General features: G+C 41.5%; 2 protein-coding genes across 2 annotated transcripts in view; one reads left to right on the top strand and one right to left on the bottom strand.

Moving 5' to 3' along the window:
• Nucleotides 1-12176, bottom strand: part of caln2 (calneuron 2) — a gene marked incomplete at both ends in the record, with an annotated part of 63380 nt that overhangs the window by 17454 nt on the left and 33750 nt on the right. The window lies entirely within an intron of this gene.
• LOC308090062 (envoplakin-like) lies at nt 2140-10976 on the top strand (the record flags this gene model as incomplete). Its single annotated transcript, XM_080435093.1, has 9 exons — nt 2140-2170; nt 2503-2641; nt 2971-3109; nt 3287-3480; nt 4287-4437; nt 4598-4681; nt 5881-5973; nt 6225-6275; nt 10935-10976. 9 exons carry the CDS (start codon nt 2140-2142, stop codon nt 10974-10976), a joined length of 924 nt encoding a protein of 307 aa, XP_080291219.1.

Raw genomic sequence — 12176 nt, 5'->3', positions numbered from 1 at the left:
AGGGGGTCCTCGGAGTTACTGCAGGGGGTCCGCCAAATCTTTGTGATATGATTTTTTTTTTACGTTAACCACTTGAACCCTAGCATCCCTTTTCTGAGGAGAACTTTAGCCAAAAATAGCAGGTCTACAAGCTCACAACGCCTCGCAGGGCTTGTAGATCGGCTATTTTTGGCATAGAGGTATAGGTGTGGAGGGAAAAAAGAGCAGACCACGTAAACAAAAAAGTTGAATCTGAAACACAATTTTATACAATATAGAGGAGGGGGTCCCTGCTTCATCTCTCTCTCAGCTAGGGGGTCCTTGGGCTGAAAACGTTGAAGACCCCTGGCCTAGGGGATGTGAGTGGGGCTTTTAGACTCATTACAGCGCCTTTCTCTGGCCTGCATGTAGTGCATACAACAAACTATGCTTCTGTCTTCCGTTTTCAGAAACCCAGCATGGCAAACCTAGAGAAGCAAATAGCCTCTCATAACATCCTGCTCAAGGAGATAGAGGCCTACAGTTCACAACTCAGTGCTGGCTCTGTGGACTGCTGCTGCGCGGTGAGCAGAACCTCCTCTCCGGGCGATGACCTTGTTATTGAAGTGTTAAGCCATTAACAGGAAAATGGTCTATGTGTATGTAATTTCTTGCCAAAGCTGTGAATAGACAATGAATAGACGATGGAGGTGTTGGAGAGTGATTGTCATATTTGACAAAAGGTCAATGTTGTGGTTGATCATGAAATCATGGTGTATTTGTCTTTTAGGAATCATGTGTAGCCATCAAGAAACAATGTGACAACCTACTGGTGAGTTAAGAACGTTATTACATATTTTAAATGGCATTGTGTCCATAGTCAAACGCAATTTAAGACTTTTCACACCACCTTTTATTATGCATTGTCTGCTTTCTAATATGACTGTAGTGTCCTTGGGTGACGTGAAAGGCGCTCAAAAGTATTATTGTTTTTTCCACCTTCAAGTGGCGTCGGCACTACCTCAGCAGCCTGTATGACTACATGCAGGGCTGCAACAAGGAGCTGGCGTACCTGGTAGAGGAACAAGAGAAGATAAAAAAAAGCAGGACTGGAGTGACCACATGGTGGATCCGCCTGATGTCCGCAGGCAGTATGAGGTGAGCACTCATAGGCTGATAGAAGCTGTAGCAGTCAAACCCATGTGTGTTGCCACTTGCCTGTGTGACACTACATGAAGTACAGGTCAAGACCTTACTCTACTCCCAAGCAAGCCCTTGGCAATGGTGGCAAGGGAAAAAAAAAACAGGCTCTGGGTGGGCAGCCATCTGCCTCAACTGGTTGAGTTGAGGGGGGGGGGGGATACACAGCAACAATGACAACAACAACAACAACAACAATATAACAACTATCATAACAGTCCGTAGGCATAATCCTTGGACACCCTCGATCTGGAGCTGGGGGCTCCGCAATCACAATCCACGGAATCCCGCGAGATGAAAAAGCTAAAAAAAACTCTAAAAAAGGAAAGGGAAAGGAGCTCAGGAGCTCGGTGAGTCATGGGATAGATGCTAAGATAATGATAATAATGTAGCTTTTATTTGACCTCAAACAGAATTTCAAGAACAACAGCCTGCTGTCACATGAAAGTGAGCTGAACAAACTCCAGCATGAAGGAGACCGTCTCATAGACCTGAAGCACCCTGCCAGCTCTACAATCCAGGTACTTGAAAAAAACTTCAACATTATCAGGGAGGTTTCACCCCACCCAGGCATGCAATGCTCATTTGGTATGTTCTTGCACTCTATTTCAATGACGTGACGCGCACGTCGCTTAACACCTACACTGCAAGTCACACAATGGACAATTGATATGCATCTAGGCTTATTCCTATGTTAATTCGCTAGGTGTGAGTCGGGAACCTTTGAAAACGTTGTCGAGGTGCGAATTTAAAGTAGTTTTAAATCTATGCGTGTGCCTGTGCGTGCTCCTGGTCAAATAGGTTCCGGCACGGCGTGCAAGGCCGTCCAGTGAGCATTGCACCCCTGACCCCACCCCCGGGTATGATGTAGGAACAAAATGGCCACTATGGGAAAATGGCCAGTGAACCCTTTTCTCAACAGACATTTTAACAGATAAACACAGCTGGGTGTTTTTTTTTTAGGTGTTTCCGTGTGCCGGCATGAAGTTCACTGTACAAGAGCTGGCACACAGTCACAGACAACCATAATTAATGTTATTACCTTAAGCTGTGTTTACCAGTCAAATGTTTGCTGTGAAAAGGATCTGTGGCACTTTCTATGGAAAAGGTCAAAAAAGCCCTTTTATTGCTTTATTGCATTGTTCAGCATCTTCTGTACATTCTCATATCTTAGCTCATACGTTGTGTACGTAGGGAAATCTTACAAATGTTATAATCTAACTAAGTCATACAAAAATGATGTCTTGACATTTTGTATTTAAGGCTCAGAGAGATTACGCACGGAATGAGTGGCAGCGATTCCTCAATCTCTGCATTTGTCAAGAGATGCATCTTAACAATGAGGAAGATTTGAGCAGCAGCAGGCTGAGCTGCAGCCCCTCCTGTCCAATGGAACCACCTCCTCTGCACTGCCACTGAAGCTCAGTGCCGCCAACAACAAGCATGATGCCATCACTGCCCTTAGCGACCTCTACACCAAGAAGTAATCTCAAACTTTCATGTAGATATATTTTTATGTAGACATTGCATATATTTGAAGGCTTTTATTTGTTGAGTTGGTCGGAAAAAAAACACAAGTGGATTAGGTGTAAATCTATGGTTACATTTCACAAGGGGCGAAGCGCACCGTAAGCAGCTGCCTGTTGTGTTGTCAGTAATTGCTGGTGTTCAATGCTTATCCATGGAGATTATTGCAAATATGTATTGGTTTTGGGTGTCTATGCTCAGGGACATGTCTGTGGAGTTGGGCACCACTGGCGCATGGTAAACACGATTCAAAATGATAATCAATGCGCGTATCTTTTTCTTCAGGGCAAATGCATCTCTCAATATGGAGAATCAAATAAAGAAGGTAGACGGCATTGTTCGTGGTTTTGAGAAAAAGCTGAGTGAAGATAGTGCCGTCCCTGATTCACCCGACGCAATCCAAGTCTGTACCGAAGAGATTCAGGTCTGAAATCTACACTTCTTTCGCCCTTCTACAACAAAACCATACTCGATAAAGACAACAGAAACATTCTTCGTTCTGAACTTGAGACCACAATTCAGTTTTGAGTTATTTTGCCAAAGTCTTTAGTTTGCTAATGCATTTTCTCACAACACATTTTGCTTCCCTCTATCTATACAGAGCCTGCGTAAGGCTGTAGCAGGGACCCAGGATGAGATGAAGAAGCTGGGACAGGACATGGAGACCACAGAGCAGCTGTGTAGCTCTCTCCAGCAAGGCCACCAAGAATACTGCCCTGACATTGTATGCCAGGGGACTAAGGTTAAGCAGCTGCAGAACCGCCATTCAAATGTTACAAACCAACTGAAGGAGAGGTGAGAAGCAGCCCATTTTGATCACTTTGAGCATTTGTTGTTGTTGACGGTTATAATATTGGGCTACTGAATGTGTCTATTGTGGCAGACAAGATCAATAATTTCATGAATGTCTTACTTTTATGTTTGGTATAGGTGTCAATCACTATACCTGGCGTCCCTATTTTGGGAATGTCATTAAAGGTGGAAATATCTATTCATTAAGATAAAATAAAATACATTCAAGACATTTCTAAATGTTAACAAATTGCAGAAAAAGCTCACAACACTTATGCAACGGGTTGCAGATCGGCTATTTTCCCAATTCGTCATACAACGAAGTATATAGTGATGGTTAACAATAACATCCTGTTTGGCCTGGTGGACAAAATTCTTCTTGTAAATTGCGAGGACCCCAAATTCAAATTCAACGCCTGTCATGTTTCCCCTGTCTCTGCCCTTGGTTTCCTTTATCTCTAATCTCTCCTATCTAAATACAAGAAAAACTAAAAAACAATGATGTCAGTGGATCTTACAAGTTTACTGAAATTCACAACTCAAATTCCTCTTTTGTTAGGAGGAGAATTAGTTAGGAGTGGTGACAGTGCTCACATCCCCAATTACTGTATGTCAAACCAAAGATCTGAACACTTTGACAATACCTTATCAATCCCAGAAAGGCTATAGGAGAACAATTTACAGAAAACAATGCTTGGCTTGCGACTATTACCCTTGGTAAATTTTACCAAATCACACACATCACATAACGTGTAGAGTTTACAATATCACATTTGAATTATTTTCATCATATTACTTTTTCCTCACAGAGAAAAACTGTTGCAAGAATCTGCAATCAAGAACCTGGAGTTTCAGAGCACATGTAAATCCCTGAATTCCTTTCTGGATAACCTGCCCAACAATGAGATCAACCCCAACGATGATCTATCTCAGATCAATGTCAAGCACAGTTCCCAAAAGGTAAGAAGGTCTACTACAAGCTATAAGCAGACAGAATAGTGGCTAGGCCTGCATCATTCCTTTTAGGACATGTGCTATTATGATATGATATGATATTATAAGATCTATATAATATCACACAACTTTCACTGATTGAATGCATACTATTCTGCCATTGTAGATGGTGATGGATGACCTGAAGAGGAAGGGTGACGATGTGGACAGAGTTGTGGTTCTGTCTCAGGACCTGCAAAATCTGCTCAATGTAAGACTCAACTGGCTAATCGTAACTCTATATACTGGAGTGTTAATATGTTGTCAGTTGGAGGAAATAACACGCCCCATGGTAGCTTAAACTGAGAGACACAGCCTTTAACCCTATCCATTGTGTTTTCAAGTTTAAATAGGTAAAAAGTACCCTTTACATTTCTTTATTGGAACGAGGCTTCATGATATCCTTAGAAATAGCCATTTTAACACAACAAAATTATTTATCATAATTTTAATTAATTCTGATAGTCTCTATAAAAAAAGGGACACTTGTGGTGTTAGGGTCCGAAATGACCCGGCAGAGAAGTGTGGCTCATTTCCCCCCAAATTGTCAATATTGAATGTTTACATGTTTGAGAGTGAGAGAGACTTGTCCTCAACTAGCCTTTGCTATCAGGAATAAAATAAAGTTTGAGTTTATGAAAAATAAATGACTTTTTACCTTCTATGGTATACGGGTCATTTCGGACCCTAACACCACTAGTGTCACTATTTTTAATAATATTAACATTTTAAATGTTAAAAAACAAGTATTTTTTAAAGATTTTTTTTGGGGAGTGTGTTCTAATTATTATTCTTAATTATTCTGTTATAGCTAGATAACATCATTATCCATTGCCTTCATTATAGGACATTTAATGAGTGAATTTTAACATTTTTATAATAGAAAACGAGATATATTGAAAGATGAAACCCTCGCCCTAACCCAACATAATATTTTAAAAAGTGTTTACATGGATATGAATGCATTAAGTCAGCTATGAGGTGGGAGAAAAAAGTTAATGACCCGCTAACACCACAAGTGGATGCAGTTTTCTAACACAATGCAAGGGAGAAAACTGATTAATCAATGCTTTTTCCTCCCTACTATCTCATTTAAAAAAATGTATAATTAATTAATGAATGACTTGTTGTTTTTTTATCAAAAAACTCAAATTAATACTTAATATTTGTGCACTCAAATTAATACTTAATATTTGTGCAGGAATATGAGACCAATGTCGATACATAAAATGGTACCTTTGATGAGGAAGCCACTGCTACAAAGACACCATGTACTTCCACCCTTGCTGATGCTGTGCAGAAACAGGTATTTCAAAATAAAATATACTGTATGAATATTTTCACAATAATTGAATACAACTGTGAAATAGATATGGTATGATGTAACATTTTTCATTTCTGTTATTACAGGGAAAGGCCCTGGTAAACGGTTATGCTAAAACCTCAGCTGAAATTAACCAGCTTCTCAATCAGATGGTTTTGGCTAGGAACCTAACTGCACAAGTAAGTGAACATAGTATAATTTACCTCTACTTTCTGATTACCTCCTTTTTTTGACAAAATATTAATTTTTAAAGAAAAGGTTAAACTGGTGGCACAACAACAAGTGCAGCTTCAAAGCCAGCAAAGAGCTACTGATGAGTTAGATACTCTAGTGAAAGAGTTGACAGAGGAGAAAGCTAGGTGCGCTTTGGAATATTGTGGTATTATTTCTGGCTTGTGTTTTATTGTTGCTTTTCTGTATTCCTTATAAGGTGGAGAATGGTGTGAATGCTGTGAGACTGGGTGTGGTGCTGATTGCTGGTGTGAGTGGAATGGTTGATTGTACACAGGCTGTGCAACAGATTGAAAGGTCCAGCCTCTGGTCCTGTTCCCCTGCTCCCATTCGTCGCCCCTTTGTCTCCGCCCCAGCCAGGGTTGGCTGTTCTCTGGAGCTCACCTACAAAATCTCATTCTGCCCTGACAGTAACTGGTCGCTCTGATTGATAGAGCTGCAGAGAGTCAATCCCTCTGTCTCCCCGAACCCATGTAGCCTGTTTGTCTGTCCTTCAGTTACCTTCGATTCGTTCAGTTACTTTGTTTGACCTACAATTTCCTTACAATTAAACCTATTGCTTTCTGATCCGTGTTTTTGAGTTAAGAGTTATTCTGTATATATTTGCCTACTTCATTCATTATTGTATTCATCTGTTCACTCGCCTTGTAGGGGTGTTTGGTCTTTTTATTTGGTTTAACCACTTCCCTATTTGTTTCTGTTTATTCTTTAGTTAGGTAAGTAAGCACTCTTTTCAGAGATTTGGGGAGAGAGCTGCCTGTGCTGCTGTGTGTGTGTGTGACACTGAATTACAGTTTCAAAATAAAGTTTAACCATTGAAAATGATTTTCAGTCTTTCAACAATAAAGTTGCAAGTTACAAAAACGATCACCATTTACAAGGTTTCAAACATGGAAAACAAAATAATACCCTGGGAGAACAGTGCTGAAATGCATATTCTGAAACTGTGTTTGTGACAAATTTGAAACTCTGAAAATGTGTTTGCACAGATTTAAAAAAACACTTTCGTCCTATCAAAACTTTTTTTAAAGATTCAAAAATATTTTTCAAAGGTTCAAAACGAGCTAATATATTTTCAAGCCTTTGAAACCTTTATTCTAGGAGTATTGGCAGTGATCTGATTCCATAGAGAGGCAGCAACACCCGCACAGCCAGGAGAGAAGCCAGAATGAAGGGTGGGCAGAGAAGTTTAAATAGTTGCCCAGATCAGAAGAGTGCATGTGACTGGCTGGCAAGCTGCCTTGAGTTGACTGCCTGAACTAGCTACGCAGGCTGCGCATCATTTCTCTCCCAAAAGAGAGATCAGACCAGACCATCCTTCAGAACATCCAAGTACAAGGATGAATCATATTCTACCATCACTCTACTCGTCAGTGAGACATTACAGACAACCCCTGCATGTGACGTAGGATCATCACAGTGAAATGGTGTGTGACATGTGGGATCATCACAGACAGTGACAGGGAAATCAATAGCCCCTGCATGTGACATGTGCGTTCATCACAGTGACAGGGAAATCAATAAGCCAAACAAGCCACCAGTCTCTCTCACACACCATCTACTTTGTCTGTTCGTATGTATGTACGTGCGTCTGTCATGTCAGACGTAGGCTAACCTCGTTCCCAACCTTTTTCATCTCATGAGGGGAAACGCCTGGTAAAGAACTACCATGGAAAGTGTAGGGCGTGACTCCCGTGGTATGAACTTACTCCGGAAGCTGTCTTTTTCAACCAATCGGTGGTTTTCATGCCCCCGGGAATGTAATCAGATCTGCACAGCATCAACGTAACTTCATTGGGCTGTACTTCATGTACTTCAGCTTAGACACTTTCAGCAGCAGTTGCTGCCCAGCATAAATGTAGCCCAATCACAGGTTGTGCTGCTAGTACATGCATCACAAAACAAATCCAGCTCTGAGGAACAAGTAAAAGTGCATAAAAGTTAATCTCATGAGCATGAACGTTGTGTCGTAATTGAAAATGTTTCTGTGATGCACTATTGTTCTTAAACTGCATACATAGTAACTTCATATTAATAGCTAAATATTGGACAGGGAGGCCACAGCGTTATTAGACTAAGTCGATTTTTTTATGACATGTATCCTTTATTGCACAGTAAACTCTCCTTCATTGAATACAACCGAGAACAACCGAAACGGAAGAGAGATGGAGGCGCGTGAAGGCCTTGCACAAGAATCAATCTCATGTTTTCTATTAACGCTCTAAATGGCTGTTTAGGTTTGTGTGTGTCTTCTCAGGACAGCATCGGTTAGAGAGGCAGGGTGAATGGCAGCCCAAAGCGGAGAGTACTTTGCTAAGTATCTGCCAACGTTCCTCGCCACGACCATCTCTGTGCAGAATGCGGAAGGCGCACTACCGCACAACACGATGCCTTGGACTGACAAGCAGCCCCTGTGAGTTGACAGCTTACAGGGGCAGAGGGGAAGCAGAATGGCCACATCTGTCTCTCTGTCTTGGTTTGGGAACCATATCTATAGTGGGCATAGCCGTTATCAACTAATGTATATAGAAGGATTTTTTCCCCCTCTCTGTCCCTATAGGTGTTGACAGGCGCGAAATGCATGTGTGTCATGCCGCATGCGGGACATGGCTGTGTAGTAGCCCGCCTGGGGTCCCTCTTGAGTTGTCAAAGACAAAGACAGGTAAGGCGTGAGGAGAATTTAAAGTTGACCTGACAGAAGCATTTTGTCTTTCAGTAACAGGACAGGACGGGACGGAACTGATGTGATTTGATGTGATGTGATGTGTGGTGTGTGTGTGTTGCGTGGCCAGTGGGTAGAGAGTCAATCAGAGGACACAGTGTTCTTTATATTTGTCTAAACCTCATTTCAAAAGTCTCCTCAAAGTGAGTTCACAAAAGCAATTCAAATGTCCTCGAGGAGAACGACCCGCAACAAGTTCTTCGAGATCTCTTATCTCTCTTTTTTGTCACATAAAGTATAGTCCTGTGTTGGTCAACAGAATGACACTCAATTAATCACCAAATTTGACCATTGAGGAGCAATTAAGGCTCACGTCGTCTCATTCCGTCTCATCATATGGTAGTACTTCAGGCAGTGGTTCTCCAACTTTTTCATGTCAAGGACCCCCAAAATTATATGTATTTGGCCGCGGACCCCCATCTCAAATATTTTGTTCCAGGGACCCCTAGAAGCAAAGATTTGAGTAAAAAATGTTTGCATATTCCTAGATTTGCACAAATGTTCACGATTTTTCTAAATTGGCAGATCTACAAGCTCATATAGCTCGGCACCGAGTGCCACGCTATGAGCTTGTATATCTACTATTTTTAAATAGCCAAAGTATGAAAGGTGAAAGTGGCTAAAATTATTGTGATGCCATATAATATGGCATTTTGCTGGGGACCCCCTGGAACCCCCCCAAGGACCCCTTAGTGATGTCCATCCAGTCAGGACCCTGTCTGGACATCTCTCAGCCAAGTTTTGGTGTTCAGACTGATTGGCTGAGAAAAGTAACTAAGTACATTTACTCAAGTACTGTAATTAAGTACAAGGTTTGAGGTATTTTTTACTTTAGTGTAGTATTTCCAATTTTCAATACTTTTACTTCTACTCCACTACATCTCAGAGGCAAATATTGTACTTTTACTCCACTACAATTATTTGAAAACTTCACTACAAGCTCACAACACGTCGCATCGCAGCGCGTTGTGAGCTTGTAGATCTGCTATTTTCAAACATTTTAGTACTTTTTTTATATTTTGATAACAATGCTTTTGTACTTTTACTCAAGTAACATTTTGAACACAGGCCTTTTACTTGTAACAGAGTATTTTTACATTGTGGTACTGCTACTTTTACTTGAGTAAAATATATGAGTACTTTTTCCACCACTGGTATCAAGATTCGGATACTGTGCAAACTGCATTCATTATTCATCCGTCTATTGTATGCTCTGTGGTCATAGACACCGGAGCCAACCAAATCGCCAGAGTGAAGTGGGTGCGTCCTCCAAAATAACATTTTACTTACTGTCAGCAGGAAACTTGGCAACCTTTGGGAGTCGGGATATTTCCAAAAAGCCAATATCTCAGTCTGAGTATGTACCGTAAGGCTCTGTCTGTCTGGCCTCAGCGGGCCGCGTGGTGTAAAGTATACCAGAACACAGTGAACTCGGGCAGGAGAAGAATGTGAGTATTTGCAAACAACTAGAAATATGCAAGTGCTCACAGACACACGCACGCGCGCGCGCACGCACACACACGCACACGCCACACGCACATGCGTATGAGCTCGATAGCATGCATGCATATGCTCACATATACAGTAGCATTAACATGCACATTGCACACAAACCTAAGAAGGCATGCACATACTAATGCACACGCATAGCAAAATACCAACACACCCATACAAGCACATACTGACAGAAAACAAAACACTCATCCACACACTCTACGCACGACACACACTACAACCCCCCACTCCCTCTCCCCCTACTCACTTTCTCCACATTCTCTCAGTCCCTACGCTCATTTCCGCCTTCCTCTCCCCCCAGCTCTCTCCCGCTGTTATTCTGCACCTCATTTTTCTCTTCTCTTCCTGTTTTCTCCGACCCCCCCCCCGTCCCCCGTCTCTAGTCTGAGGTGAGCATTTTAAATCACTCCAGAGACGCATGCTGTCTGCGACCTTCATGAATCACACTCGTCTCCCATTAGCCATTTTTTCCTTTCGACATGCTCCACTCTCCTCCTTTAATACTTGTTTTCCCTTTGTGGCTCTTGTATCATGGTGTGTGTCACATCCTTTATGCCTCTGACACCCTCTCCAAAATGACACGCTCACAAAGGCCACAATCCGCGTCAGACCAAAGCGCAGATGACGCAGGTGCAATTGCGATATCTGAATCTGCGTTTTTTACCTCTACAGGTTGGGTGGGGTAACCGCCAGTTCGTTGGGGAGCTGAACTGACAGCCTACCTCTTGCACATCGGATGGATGGATAAACAAGGATACATATGGACAAATGATCTTCTCGTCAGCTCGCCCGTATACTGTAGGTGCCCCACCTTTAAAAGAAGTTCAGGCATGGGTTTGGTGTCTCTTTAATTATCCTCCCTTTTACTCCTAAAACCCAATTCAGATAAGTGCGAGGTGTGGTTCCACTGCCTCGGGTCCCCACCCGCCCGGGGGCTAGCGTCACCCCTTCTGCATTCTGGCTAAAGCGGCTTGCACAGGTAGCTACCGTATAGTGTTGCTTTTCCATCATTCTTATTTCATAATTTAGGCTAATAGCTAGACATTACTTTTGGAGCTTAAAGGGATATTTCACTTTCAAACACATTTTGGGTCATTTTATCGTCTACTGAGGCTTTTGGGAGCAGACAGTTTTACTTTTAAGTTGCTTGATTCAGTATTTAGATATTTGAGACACGCCCCCTTCCTATACAAACCCATTGTAACTTCAAACTCTTTTTTAACCATGTTAGATGAATCGGAAACACCCGTCCTTGGTTCTGGTGATTGATATTGTCCTTCTAATACGTGAGGAGACTGTGTATTTTGATTTATTTTCAATCTTTTTTGGGGGAAATGAAAAACAAAAATACAATAGAAAAATATATTTAAAAAAATGGAAAAAGTATTCAAAAAACACTGCCCCCTCACGTATTTGGAGGGCAGGATGAGAAAAAAATTATACCAAATATCAAATATCAAATATCTAAATACTGAATTAAGCAACTTAAAAACTATCTGGGGGGCTCACAAAAGCCTGAGTAGATTATAAAATGACCACACATTTTTTTTAAGTGAAATATCTCTTTAACCCCAGACCAACCACACTAAATGTACATTGAAGGGCCTCATCGTTTTATCTGACTGTATAGCCTAAGGATATTTGATTATGAGATTGTAAAATTGTTATGCTAAATGTTTATTTGGTGTTGAATACAGTGTTGCTGCTGATGCACGACAAAACAATAAAGTGTCATCATCATCATCATCATAATCCTCATCCTCATGATCATCATCTATGAAGATTTTCCAACTGGCGAATTCTTATTTTTGCTGTCAAAGCGATAGCTTGCACACTAAGGCATTCAGGGTTGCATTCAGTTTCTGGAATGGAACACATATTATCAACAAATCTAAAGCTCTGTGCTTGAATGCT

The sequence above is a fragment of the Gymnoscopelus braueri genome (genome assembly GCF_963280865.1).
Source record: "Gymnoscopelus braueri genome assembly, chromosome: 8".
In the NCBI taxonomy this organism is placed as follows: Eukaryota; Metazoa; Chordata; class Actinopteri; order Myctophiformes; family Myctophidae; genus Gymnoscopelus; species Gymnoscopelus braueri.
This window is presented reverse-complemented; position numbering and strand designations above follow the sequence as displayed.